This window comes from Myzus persicae, unplaced genomic scaffold (genome assembly GCF_001856785.1).
Source record: "Myzus persicae strain clone G006 unplaced genomic scaffold, MPER_G0061.0, whole genome shotgun sequence".
Lineage (NCBI taxonomy): Eukaryota > Metazoa > Arthropoda > Insecta > Hemiptera > Aphididae > Myzus > Myzus persicae.
This window is the reverse complement of record NW_019104322.1, coordinates 637,919-653,221: the sequence shown is the minus strand read 5'-3', so window position 1 is coordinate 653,221 and position 15,303 is coordinate 637,919. Positions and strand designations below refer to the sequence as shown.

General features: G+C 34.7%; 1 protein-coding gene across 4 annotated transcripts in view; it reads right to left on the bottom strand.

Annotated features, from left to right (window-relative positions):
* The window catches only part of LOC111041155 (jmjC domain-containing histone demethylation protein 1), a 34,860-nt gene extending 19,776 nt beyond the window's left edge, over nt 1-15,084 (bottom strand). Inside the window, exon 1 of one of the 4 annotated variants that reach the window (XM_022325351.1) lies at nt 14,727-15,084. In XM_022325351.1, the coding sequence (XP_022181043.1) occupies nt 14,727-14,777 (51 nt within the window). In that variant the 5' untranslated portion in view covers nt 14,778-15,084. Of the gene's footprint in view, nt 1-2,965; nt 3,332-14,726 lie in introns of those variants that run through there. The other 3 variants (XM_022325353.1, XM_022325350.1, XM_022325354.1) reach the window with 3 other exon arrangements.
* Nucleotides 15,085-15,303: the final 219 nt, after the last annotated feature.

The window sequence follows — 15,303 nt, the reverse complement described above, 5'->3', positions numbered from 1 at the left end:
TCTGGCTCGTGAACAAACGAAAAATCTAACTAAAAAATCGCACAACGGAAAAAGCGTAAGATTACTCTCGACGTATTATGTGTTGTCGTGTGATAATGTTTAACAATTTGAAATGTTGTACGCGACCGACTGGCAGTTTTTTTTATATCCGTGGTCCACCTGCACCCGTGCACAATAATTACTACGTAAAACATACTACTTTACGACGCCTTAAACAATCTCGAACAAAACATAAATAAGGTATTTATAATTGTACTATGATATTTTAATATTTATTTGGTTTGCACGAACGGTGTTAGGTACACGACGAGCGGAGAAGTGCAAGCGAGATTTCACGACGGATAATCGCGAAGTTTTGTTACGGTAGCGCAATGTATGTAGTAGGAACATCATCTTCGTGTGTTTGAGTTCATTTCGCTTTTTTTAATTTAAATTTAAATATATTTAAAATAGAACCAATGAGAACAGAAATCTTGCGTGACGGATTCGTCGTTTGTCGGCACAATACAATATATATATACGCTCCCTGTACAGTAAACACAGGTTGTTTAAATACAATATACGTCCACGCGAGACTTTAACTATATGGGAATACTAGTAGCAGAAATCTCTACTGGTTGGGTTGTATGAAATTCAGAGTATATTATTGTTATGTATTGTTTTAACTATGTGTGTGGAGGGCGTGATATAAAAAGTTGTTTTAACGTTAGATTATGAATTTGAGATATGACTGAAAACCATAACATACAAATTATTATTATAGGGTTAAATGTTACGAGGTTGTAAACAACATAGACTAGATAATTCATCAGTAAATTTAAATTCAATTTTTTGTCTAAAGGCTACTATCAAACTCAACTCATTCGAACGTAATGTTCTGGAGTAGTGTTAGCGAAACCATCAGTTGTTTTTATGTTGCAATGATCTTTGTTTAAACTTGACACCATCTGTCAAGTGTAAGTTTACAAGATCTTGCGTGCTACAATTCGTCAACGATGGTCATTTAATGATATTATGGTGAAGCGTGAGCTTAACCCACAATTCGGTAATTTAATTTTAGTTCCCAAGATATTTAATATTCATTTATTATAATATATTTTCCAAGATTTTCGTTTCGGACTCCAGTCAGCACAGTGTACGCTAACCTTTTATACTGGGCAATACTATAAATTATAATATAACTATACGAGCATCAAAATGCCATTGGGGACAGCAGCAATGTACAAAAATTATTTCACTTCTTCAAAGCATATAATTCAGTTTAAATCTAAGGGGAACGGCGTGATATAAAATATTGTTTTAAAGTTTAACACAATTTAGTCACAAACTCACAACCATAGTATAAAAATGATAATAATAGTATAAATATGATGGGGCTGACAACATGGACTACAACAAATTCACCACTTAATTTTATTTCGATTGTTATGTCTAAAGGCTACTATCAAACTCAACTCATTCGAACGAAATGTTCTGGAGTAGTGTTAGCGAAACCATCAGTTTTTTTTAATGTTGCAATGATTTTTGTTTAAACTTGATCCAATCAGTTAAGTTTATGTTTAATAATACATTGCTTGATACAATTGAACTTGTCAACATAGTAGTAATGATATTTATGATTGAGACCACACTTAACCACAATATAATTCAACACTTAATTTTATTTCTATTGTTATGTCTAAAGGCTACTATCAAACTCAACTCATTCGAACGAAATGTTCTGGAGTAGTGTTAGCGAAACCATCAGTTTTTTTTAATGTTGCAATGATATTTGTTTAAACTTGATCCAATCAGTTAAGTTTATGTTAGTTATACATTGCTTGATACATTCAAATTCATCAACATAGTAGTAATGATATTATTTAGGTATGATTAAGATCGCACTTCACCACAATTCGGTTACTTTTGGAGCTCTAGGGATCAAAACATAAGACATATTATAAGATTATTGTTACAGACTCCATGGGTAAATACAATTACAAGATTTAAATAACAATGCGTTTTCACAACACTTTCGAAACCCAAAAATGTGTTTCACAGCCTCAATCGGGGGAGATACAAAGAAGCCGTAAAACCGGCTCCTAAAACTAAGACCAATAACTGGTGTTACACACACTGCTGCTGAATGCACGCGGTCTGATCATACAGATACAAACTCGAATTTCACTGTTAAATATGACATTGTAGAAAACAGTTTGATTCGCTAAATAATAATTTATCGTTATTGGTTATTACATTTTACGTGAAAACGTTTTATACGTATATTATATACAGCCAAGAGACAGTTTTTAGAGATGGGTAAATATTTTACTATTTTGACGTAATTCTATCCGTTACAGAAATATTATATAATATATCTACTAGACGAGGACGGGATGAAAATGAAAAACAATATACCGATAACTACAATAATAGGGAATACGACTATATATAATACTGTATAATGATGGGTGTGGACGCGCGCACTTATTAAGAAATTAAACCATGATGAACAGGTGTGTGTGGACGGCGACATCGCGTAATGCCCATAATATACAACGAACAGGGAGCAACGGATTGAACGGAAATTACTATGGAAATTACAAAATGCAGTGTCACCGTGAAAATAGCTTAGAATCATCAACATAACGTAATTATTTCGCAGTAGCGAAGAGACCCACGTCCGCCTAACGTGCTACAAGGTCCGGGTTCGACGATGATATATAAAATATGATAACCAGCGACGCGTCGTCAGGGCGGGACGAAAGAAAAACAGATCGAAAACAACCTACCTATTATGAAAGAGGTTTTTCGACGCGGCATGTAAATAATAATAATATCATCGTCGAGGCGGTGAAGAACAAAATTCTCTATTCGGTATTGAAATTTCGGCGCGAATATTTTATACTTGGGCAAGCGCACTCCGCCAAGCGGACACCCTCTCCCCCCCCCCCCGAAACGCGGCAGCGGTGCGAGTTTTACTCACGATTCTCGACGAATATTTGTGGTGGTGCGACGACATAGTTTTCCCGGGCTCGCTGTCGCGCGACGATGACGCCATTTTCGTACGACCGCGTTCTATACGGCGCGCGCACTCGCAGCGGTCGGCGTCGCTCGCGCTCGCACCGACGTCACTAGCACTCAGTCGTTCTCGCTCGCACTCTCACTCACGACGCGCGCGCGCGATCGGGCTCGACGCTACGCTCACTCACACACACACGACTACAACAACCATAATAATAATAATAGCGAAACCAGGATAGCGTTTGTTAGAGCGTACGCAGCGGAGACGACACGACGCACAACGTTCGTCCGACGAGTACGGCGGTTGTTTGTGCAGACGCAACTGGCGCGCGGCGCGTCCGTGTGTGGTGTGTGTGGTACGCAACACGGGTGAGGTGAGGCACGCGGTGGCACCGGCGGTCGCACTAGCGCTGCATGTACCGGACGACGGCGGCGGGGGAGGAGAAAGCGGGGAAAAACACGCCGCCGCCTACTATTACTACTTCTATATGCGAGAGTACTACCTCTATAGCACGAGTATTATTACCGTCACCGCATTATTATTTTTATTATTGTAAATTATTATTATTATTATTATTATTATTATTATTACAACTATGATACGCGTCGTCCCGGTGGTAATGGTGGTGGTGAGGAAATAAGTATACCGACGAGTGGAACGAGCGCGCGGCGTTCGCGACACGCGGACGCGAAAAGAAAAACGAGACCGACACTCACGCGAATAAAAAAACGCGATCGTATTTTTTACGCGTGTGGCGACGGCGGCGGCCAAAGAGAGATTTGAAATTACGACTACGACGACGTAGTTATAACGATAAAATATTAAAACTATACATACACGTATGAATATCGATTTCGAGCGCATTTTTTAATCGAGATGAGAGTACGGTAAATTTACAAGGTAAAATTGTACGGCTTATAAGAATCACCATACATTTTGGCTGTTGTGTGACCCCTTAAATTAATTGTAATTGATTATGATTTATGAAACAGTTTGGCGGCAGTCAGTGTAGTCAGTTGTATTGTTATCAACTACCACTGTTACGTATTTCAGTTACCAGTATTTACCAGTATACACAAAGATTGCTTTATGAGTTATGGTTAGTTTCTTAACACTATTCTGTCGTCCGTAGTTTTATCACATTATCTCAGTAAACATATTTAGAACTTGGATAAAGGTTAGCTAACCTAAAGGCTAACCTTTAGTATTTTAAACATTTTATCAGTAGACAGTAGTAATAAATTTATAACTATTTTTCCTTTGATCACTATAACCAGATGTCGACGAATAGAATATATGAAAATTTTCAACTTTAGGGTAACATGGTATACTAAGGAGATAAGCAAAGCTAGCATACAGCCAATCAAAAAAAAAGCTTTTAACACGGCGTATTAAAATATGGACGACACGATAAAGTGTAAAGACACCTACACTACCTAACTAATTAGTAGCATGCATAACTAATAAATAGTATTTGTGATTTCCAATATTTCGTTGACATATTTTATTTTTTCGGGTTTGTACCAAGAAAATAATACAAGAATTTAAAAACAGTGTCGTATTTAGGAATTTTCCATCCTCCGACAGCAAATAAAACTGTTTAATATACACAATAACAATTTGGTATCAAATATATTTGATCGATTTACAGTGAAGTATAACAGTTACTTTTTACCTAAATTCTTTATCTCGTTTTTTCGATATATTTTTAACAAAATGAACTCCGACCAATTCACTATTGCTAACATAACGATAATAATTATCGACGTGATTCGCGTTATAAAATTACGTGTTAAAAATTGTTTTTGTTTTTACATTACACGTGGTTCGACGTGTTATCGTTATCTCTCATTATCGCATCCAGAGATACATCACAAACAGATGTTGTACTCGAACGACGCGCGTTTCGCGATTCCGGAAGTCGGTATTATTGAATGATAATTGTGAATTTGGAAACTGTAACTTGACGAAAAACTCGTAAAATGTAATTATTATAACGTACTTCTGCCAATTACTATCAATATTTAATCTGAATCGATTTATTTCCCATACTTCAAATTGATAATTTCACAATGTTTATAATCAAGTTTTTCAAAGAATTAGGAGTGTATGAATACGTATCGGGTCAATTTTGTGCGTTCAAGAAGTTACAAGTGCAATATACAAGCGATGAGTACAGACTCGTGTCGGACTCGAACTCCGATACGAGTCGGTACGTAACTATTCCGTATAGATACGTATCGAATTTTTCTTGAAAATCTTGAATATATTGCAAGTACCTATAGTTTCATCAACACAGTCAAGCTCTATAGTTTACTAAGTGGGCTTTGACTCGTATCATATATCAATATGTCAGTGACTAGTGATAAGAAAGGGCTTGTTAATGAAAACGAGTCTACACTATGAAGATAAAAATGTTAATATACAGTTATTCATGTATAAAATAAAAACGTACCACACAAATCGTCATTTTAAAAATTACCAATTTGTTGCTAATGTCAACCAGAAGATAAGAAATTCAAGTTATTCTCAAAAACTAGAATATTATGGAAAATTGCTGTAAATCAAATATTATAAATAGCTATAATTATTAACGGTTTCTTGTAAAATTTTAAATTTTAAATCAAAGTAAATAAATAATCACAATAAGAAATTGTTTTAAACGAATATTTTACACATGATTTAAGATGGACTTAAGATAGATTCTGTACATTTAAAATCGCAATTTTACAGAACGTAACACTGTGGACGATAAAAAAAAAATTAAAAAGTAAAAAAGGCGGGTATGAACACTCTCTTCTGCTATGCATTAGGTGTCTAGAGGAGTCACTGTAATGGATGTATTAAATTTGAATTCAATGATATAATATCATTGTATACGAAGCACGATTTTGAGCGAAGAGCATGCAGCATATAACATTACTAAGTATAGTTCATGATATTATTGTGATTAAAGTAATTTATATTACTATTAGTCATTTATGCATTAGAACTACAGTGTGTTAAATTAATTTTAGTCGAAAAATTTGCATTTTAAAATGTCATTGTGAGTATAAAATTTACTTTATAAGTACCCACGAGGCTACGAATAATATTTTTAAATTACAACAAAATAACTAAAATTGTTTTTTCTTGGTTTTAATATGTAATTTTGTCCAAATTTGAACTTAAAATAAACTATATTTATAAAGGCATATTTTAGATTTGTAGGTTACAGAATGATCTACTTAAGAGGATCCTTGTTTTAATCCTTAGGTATGTGAATTTAATATTTTATAATTTTTTAACTACAAAATAATTTGAAAATTTTCGAGTTTACTGAGGCACTTTATAAATAGAATACCAGAATTAAAATACTTACGAGAAACATTGTATATAATTTTTAAGCATTTCGACCGATTTCGATGTAAAGTTAAATGTCATATTGGCATAAATTAAAAAAAAATTAAAAATTTTCAAATTTCAAATTTCAAATGTCTATAAATTAACATTTCAAGTACCTATTATTATTATATTTTGAATAACAAAATAAGAAAACTGTTATACCTGTTGAGAATAATTTACCTACGGGTTATCCAATAATTTCTAACACTCGTAAAATATTAATTTGACTTTGCAGTAAACTTTTTTTTTGAAATGTAGGAAAAGTTAAAATGAATATTAGATAAAAAGAGAACATTTTTTCAATTCACGATTATTTGTCAATTTTTGTGATTTTGATGAATGTCAACATTTAAAACTTTTGACCCTCATAAAATATTATTGTGGATTAACCTCAGTATTTACCCTCAATTTTTTTTTAAAATGTCCACCATGAGGAACGTTGTATTACATTTTCAAGGTGATGACACAAATAAACAGAATTTAAAAAAAAAAAACATATTGTAAAATCAATGCATAAATCACTCAGAATCTAAAATACTTAATTATTAACAATGTATGGTAATTATAAATCTCATATTTATTGCATCAAGTAAAACTCCAAAACAATAATAGGTAGGTTAACGAAATCGAAAGGAATATCAAGAGTAAATACGAATACTATGATCAAGTTTGAGGAAAAACGGGTTTTAGAATCCGTCATTATTACATTATTCTATACGACCTTAGACATGTAATGACTCTCTCCTTCGTTTCAAATAGTCCTAAACAAGTTTTTGCACGTTCAATCCACCCTTTATATATTTATAAAATCTTCAAACCTTATTAAAACGTCTAACAAAAAGTTTGAGCAAAAGTTCAGCTTTAAAACTAAGAATGGAAAAATGTGTTATCAAGTATCAACTTCACTCAAAAATATATTCGTTACAGATGTATGACCTTGGAATAAAACAGAAAATGTTTAGATTTAAAATTATAGTGTATTATACTTAGGAACTTACATAATACAATACAAAAAAAAGTGTCCCGATTTTGATCTTACTATTTAATGCATTAAGAAATGTTTAAATTTTAGAACAAGCCTTAAATGAATATTCTATCCGGTATCCCGACCATAGAGCGAAAAAAAAGAGCGAATACAAAATATGAGCGAAAGCTACAGTGAAATATTTTAGGATTCAAAAAGTCCGCGATAACGATTCGATAAGATTACGTTTATGATCATTTGTCTTATCTGAGTCATTGTCGTCGTACCTATGTTGAATTTATAGAGGCTTCAATTGTCGATTGAGGTCGTGTAATCCAACAATTTGGAAGTTCATAAAAGCCCTTCAAATTCAACAGATTTAAGTGGATATGCAGTTACATAAAATTAATAGTGGCATTCGTTCGTCCAATAAAAAAAAAAAAATATAATGATCCTGCCGAAAAATTAAAAAATATTGTTGACAATTATTATAATACTCCGGCACTTTGATATTTAAAAGGTATCGCGTATAATTTTTCATTGCAAGTATAAATGTATTAATTTTATATTCAATAAGTATGACGAATATGAAATCTAAATGTATTAATTCTATAATTATATGTATGTGCAAATAATTTATTTCAATTATAATATTATATTTTTTCGCTCAATTGTCGTAGAACCATTCTATCCAGTACATTAATAAATTATGATTTGTAAATAAAAATAGATTTTATTATTTGTTAATTAACACATTATTGATATGAAGTTAAAAATATAGCAAAATTTTTTTAATATTATTTATTTGCAATTTGTATTTTTTAATTACAGAATGGTGAATATGTAACAATTATGCTATTTGAGCGGCCACTGGTCATTATATTTATTGGAATAAGGGCAAAGCCTTAAGAATTAAAGTATTCACTAACTTATTTATTAACCATTGGGAAAATTGTGAATTTTTCGCATACAACTTAGATATATCTTGAATATAAATTAACACTTAAAACATATCTACCTACATGGGGTGAGGCAACAGACAATACGTACTATACATTAAGGTACAATTATAGGTGGCAGTAGGTATTTTAAATATAAATATTTTAACAATATGGAAAAAGATATTACTTATCACTGATTATCAGTTATCCCCATGTTAGTCCATAAGTGTTAGAAACGAGGTTGCAATTAATTATATATTATTATTATTATAGGTACCAGGAAATTGTGTATAATAAATCAATTTTACACTGTATATATTTTTCAATATTTTATCATTTAACGGAATAGGTAGGTACATTTTGTTCTTTGAATGACCTACATAATAAACGTATAATATTAACGTTTGTATGATATCAAAATAAATCGATTATGGTTGCTGGTAGCCGGCAGGTAGTATTGATGACCTAAGAAATATCAAATTTTTAAATTTAGTAGGTACCCGTGGTGTTAATAGCCAATTATATTGGGTAAAAATAGTGATGCAGTGTGAATAAACACTAATTAGCAAATACCCAACGTTGAACAAAATATTATAGAAAAAAATTACCAAACTAAAATGTGGTAAAAATTTTTTTAAATTTTTATCAAAACTGTTCTACAATGTACTATTTTTAAATCTTTATTTTTTGACTGTCATCGCCTTCAACTTTGATGGTGGTTTCTAGCATCAATTTGGATCTAGCATTTAGCATTTAGCACTTGGGGAGGTCAAAAGTAAAAATGGCTAGTTTATTTTATAATTCAGGTAAGCAAATAAAAAATTAAGAAAGTTTTGGGTTTTGCTGTATGTAAAATGTACATAAAACGAAACTTTTTCAAGTTAAATTACGTTTTCGTCAAAATTAATTGAGTTCAGTACCTATTTGATGTATTATTAATTATTGTACCAACGTATGTAATTTGCGACCAAATAAATGAGCGGTATACTGGTAGTTATAAAATCAAGAGGTATTTGGGCCGTCTGCAATCACTTTATTATGCACGGTCGATCGTAACATCGTTAGTATCGTAGATGTTTCTAAGTATACATACGTCGGTCGGAAATAATACGTCAAAAGTTAAAGGAATATGACGGTCAATGACGAATTCTACGTCAAAAACAATTATCGGTAGTATCAACCATAAAGGGCCTTTAACACACCGTATCCTAGTTACATAAATCCGATGAAACACTAAACAGGCAAGTATTTCGGCGGAATAGGACACATTGTATTGCGATTTGTGGCATGATCCGAATATAAATCTCCTAACTCCCAGATTTACGAAGGACTATCAGTATGTCTAATATTTACTATGTTTGGACGTAATACCTACACAGCAGCGAATTAATGTTTACATCTTACAAAGTAGTTAAGAGTACACAATATTTTAATGAATTTTTTATAATATAGCGAATAGTGTTATCGTTTCCCACAAAATGTATTATGAATTAATTTGATTTGATCTACTTTTTTCTATATTTTTGTAGAAACACTAGAAACCATTACAGATGGGTAATTTATAATGGTATAATTAAATATATAATATACAATTAAAGGGATCGTAAAAGGTTAATAACGTCATATACCAATCGTATGTCTAATACCCGAGATCATAATTTCTATAGATCTTGTCATGCGATTATACTTTTGAAAACTGATATTAATTGTTAACTACCTATGTCAAATTGAGATCGATCAGGCCACTTGATCAAATTCTGTTCCCTATATCCAATACATTTGATTTCAATATAATTTTAAATTTATTACTTTATTAATGTTGAGATTGAATACTTTATTAATGCCAGATTAAATAGTTAATAATATATTAAAGAATACAAATCAGTTTTCAGGATTTTTAGGTCCACTTTTAGGATTGACAAAAGGTCCATACACACAGCTTTTATCGTTAACGAGCGTGGAGGTGATTTGTACGTGAGCGTGTACTGGTGCACTCAGATATTTATTTATTATTTTACACTAGATACTTATCACTTACCATCACACATTTACAAGGCCCTTATACCTACATACACTTAGAAATATGCCTGTATTGAACTCCTTAAGAGGACGCTACATCCACGCATGTGTTGTCTTCGTCGTACAGGTGTAAAACATAGCAAAAACTGTTTTGCTCGGGAAAGAACCGAGAAGACTACAATAATAAGGAGAATTTTAACTGTCATAGTTTTTAATTTTTGATAAGACCAATAGGTATATCAAAAGTTATTTAAGTTCGAAAAAGTAAACTTATCATAAGTATTATAACTTTTTTCTTACTAATGATATCAAATAAAAGCTCTACGCTACGACACGGAAAATATTATCTTCTATATTGTGTAAGCTTTTTTGGTGTCTTTTACTAGGACTACAGACTGATTGGTTCAAAACATTTTTGTACTGTTGTACATTTGTAAGACCAAGACAACATATGCGGGTGTAGCGTCCTCTTAAAAATTATCTGTTAGCAATCCCATTTCGAGACCTTTTTCATGGTTTTATGCTCTAAATGTGGGATGGACACTATGGCAAGCAAAACAGCAAGATTTCATCAATAATGTCTTAGCCAATAAGTCAGTTGAAAAGAGACCTCGGAGACCATGATGAAGGCCGGAACAGAGATGTATGGACCATGTGAAGAATGATTTAATAAGGATTGACGAATCAGCTTGAATAGAGGACACAGAAATCATTGGAATTAACTGGTAGAGCTGCAAAATAACACTGCGTGCAATGCAAAAAAAAATATCTAAATATTATATAGATTCACATGACGCGAATAACTAACTTTGATACCTATATGGCTATATACAAATTAAACATTCGTTTTCATTTACTTATTTACTTCATTTCTTCATACGCAAAATAATGTCAATCAAATTAGAATATATCGCAATAATAACTATAAAATGGTCTCGAAAATAGTTGTAAAATAACTTTAAATAAACGCACGTCTCACGGATATTATATTTCATTGAATTGTTATTAAAACATTAAGCATTCGAGGAAGTGTTTAAGACCGAAATTCATAGAATGGTTATCAGAAGCTGCACTATTTGAATTATTTTCATTTTCTTAAAATTAAATTTATCACATGGTTTAAAATTATTGGGCCAAGTAAAACCTATTACTTAGGTCAATAATTGATTAACTTATCATGTTGGAGAATTTTACCGTTTATTAGGTTTATACGAAACGTTGAATATTATCTAGCTTAGACGATAAGTACCTACTTAACAATTCTTCTTCACCCAACCAAAACAAATATCTGGCGGGAAACACAATATTAGACCGACAACACATTATTATCGCATTTCACTTTCTTTTTCAAAACGTATCAATTTTATAAAGTATATTGTCCATTGTAAGATTACTAATAACATACAGTCAACATTAATATTAAATTCTAAAAAACACGACAGCAACATGTACTGTAATCGGGTTTAACGAAAATCAGCCAATCTATAAATAGATATTTATTTATTTATTTTTGTATGGGACATAAATTATAGTATAAACCTACTTGGAAACTACCTCGGAAACTACTGAACCAATCGGTACTAACTACCAAATGTCACCCAATCTTAACCTTACACGGGTTTCTATGAAGTGGGGAGCTCACACAGGAGTTTCGTCTTGATAAGTCTCACTAACATTGAGTATTTTTTGAGATAATATTATTATATTACATAGAGTAGACCTCTGGTTACAGAAATAAAAGAATTGTATTTACCCGTGTATTATGTATATATAAATGAATAGATGTGTTAGGAACTATATTCAGAAAAATTATTCGACGGGAGGATTGCCCATTTCCATTGAATTTATTTATGTATTTAATTTTTAGTTCACGCTTCTCAAAGCGAGGTATAACGAAGCCGATTTTCCCGTGAATTGATGTACACAAAAATCGAGTTACACCATAATATACAGCATGGCATTTTACATATGTTCATTTTCTCCCAGCCTAGTTGGATTATACAACTAAGATAAAATGTTGTCAATTTTGACTTGGTTACCTAATAATTACCTAATAAGCTTATTAACTTATTATTGAAACTCATTTTAGCTTCGATTTAAACGAACTCATAGACATTAACATTCATATACCTTATATTATGAAGATGGTATTCTAAAATATAAATCTAAAAAAATTTGAAAAACGATTTTTAATGGACATGTAGGCAGTATACAATATCTCAAATATTTAAGTACATTTACGTATTATACATTACATTCTGTATATTACACAGAAGTAAAACAAAATTACACAATTTTAACACTAACACATAGTTCAAAAATGACTTGTCATATTAATTGTTATTTAATAATATACCACTGATGAGTGGGAGAAAGTTTGCGCAAGTCAACTGACAAGCTTTGTAAATAATTGCTATACGTTCTTATCAGGCTTAGAGCTTGAAAAATATCAAATTTCATGGGCAATTCAGCTACTTTGGTCAACAATATGAAAATGTCAATTTTATATTTTAACTCGATCAAGCTAATATTATATATCAATTAATTTTTGAACTGAAGTTAAAAAAAAATATATCACCTAGACTTACCTAAGCCTGGAAATCAGTTTCGACAGGTGTGTAGTCTGGATATCAGTATAATATTGTATACACACATACACGAAGTACAAGTGTGATTGTTAGAGTATAGACGATACCAAATCAAGTTGGTGGGAGGGCAACCGATATTTTGGATATAATTAGAACATGTGTGTGTGCGTGTGCTATTGTAATTGTTGAAAATATAAATAAACAGTTTCGGGCCGGAATAACAGACGACATAAGACGACTGTAAACGACAGTACAAGTAGTGCGGCACACACGACACACTAGTGAGCGCGATTAGGTGCCGGGCGGCAGCTGCGACCATTACTCGCTAATAGATCTGAAAAAATTCGATTTGCCACGAGGGCCGTAGTAGTGGCGTAGTACCAAAATACACACGCACACACGGTACAGTAAACAAACATTTTTTATATTACATACAAGCATACATAAGTAAATGATTAAAATATAATATCATATATTATTGTACATCGCATCACGCCAAAATCATCCCCCGGGGAAGGGGTTTGAGGAAAAACGTCCAAGGGCGTGCTAGGAGAGGGAGAAGACGAATAAAAATGTACATGAAACGTTCATCGGCCTGTGTGGACAAGAGCACCATCTATACCGCAGACACGCATGAACGCCACGACCGAAGCGTATTATTATTTATTTACGTACACGGTGCCGGTGCCGGTGCCAGTGCCATGGCTGTACCTGCGATTCAGCACCGCCGCGTGTTGTTGTTATTATGGTACCTATTATTATTTATTATTATTATCATCATCGCCGTCGACGCACACAGCGCGCTCCCAACAGGACGAATGCAGTGGCGGTTGGTAGTGGTGGTTGTAGATTTCCCGACGACGACGTGAGGTATGGGTTTGGGAGGGTCGGACGGAAGGACGGACGCGCCTTTGTCGACGAAGTCCGCCGTCGTCTCCCGGTGACGTCACCGTCACACGCGGATGATGATTTACCACCACCACCACAACCAATACTTTTTTTCCGGACCAGAGGCCGTCAACCGCTGGTTCAAAAAAATCATCCCTGCACACTTGAAACGCCTCCGCCCTTCAACGTGAATCGCACGCGTTGGTCTCGCACTACGCGTCACAAAACACCGGGGGTCCTCCTACGCGGCGCGACAAAAACTATGAAGGTATTATATTGCGGGGGGGGGGGCGAATAACCAAAGGTAAGGAGAAAAAAAGTTTGGACGATCGCGTGTGGTGTTCAAAAGTATCAAAACTACGATATCGTAATAAGCCATAAGGTAGTTCAGGTCGGGCGAAAAGACGGACGGCGGCGGCGGCGGCGGCGGCTGCTGTGGACGTGCCTCCCCCGTGGGTCGTCATGGCCGACGACGACGACGATGCGAAACCCGCGCACGCGTGCGCGCAAAACGCATCGGTAGACGCCGGACACGGCGGGTGGCGGTGTCGGACGGCGGCCGTGATAATGAAAACACACACACGGTGCACGCGCTCTCGCGCACTCACACGTACGATATATCGTATTAGAATAATAATTAAATAATATTAAAACATAATACACCGATATCGAAACGTGTACATGACGTGCTACGTCCGTCGATATAATTTTCCCAATTTCTACCACCCGTACTCGCGTACACTGCCGATAATAGCTACGAATATCCCCCCTCCCCTACACGATCGTTATTATATGATTATTGTCGCGAGTTTGTGACAGTATACTACTTCGATATGATACAATATTGGATAATACGGTTGTACCCAATCCATAAACACAACGCGCTACATGTATACTGTATCACAATACATGTTTAATATTATATAATCATCGCTCACCAGACTTCTCGTGGTCAAACCGCCACCGCAACTGTTGCTGTCGTCCGACATTGTTCCGCCGACACGTCGTCCGGGTGGTGGTTTACCGTCGTGTGGACTGTGCCGCAGTGGTTCCGCTGTGTCGTGCGTCTACTTCCGGTTGTTACTCGTCTCCGAGCCGCATGTGCGCGCAAACGTACGCGGCACGTCGTCGTTTCCCTCGGCGCGCCGCTTGCGATCACTCGCTGCTCTGGCGGTGGTTACGAAGACGATGCTACGACGGGGCGAGGTGAATTACTGTCGGCGAGGCGGCGAACGTACGGAGGATCCGACGGCTGACGAGTGTCGACCGAAAACGCGGCGGACATACTGATCGCCTGTTCGTCGTGGTCGTGCGGACGTGCGGTGGTGGTGATGGGGCGTCGGTGGCGGTACGGTGGCGGCGGCGGCGGCGATGTACCCGGCAGCCCCGCCGCACCAACGGGACGCACCCTACCGGCCGCCACCGATACCAATCGGATTGCCACACGAAAATAATATTATTACGGTTATTATTATTATTGACTATTGTAACTTATTAGTTATTTATTATTACTAC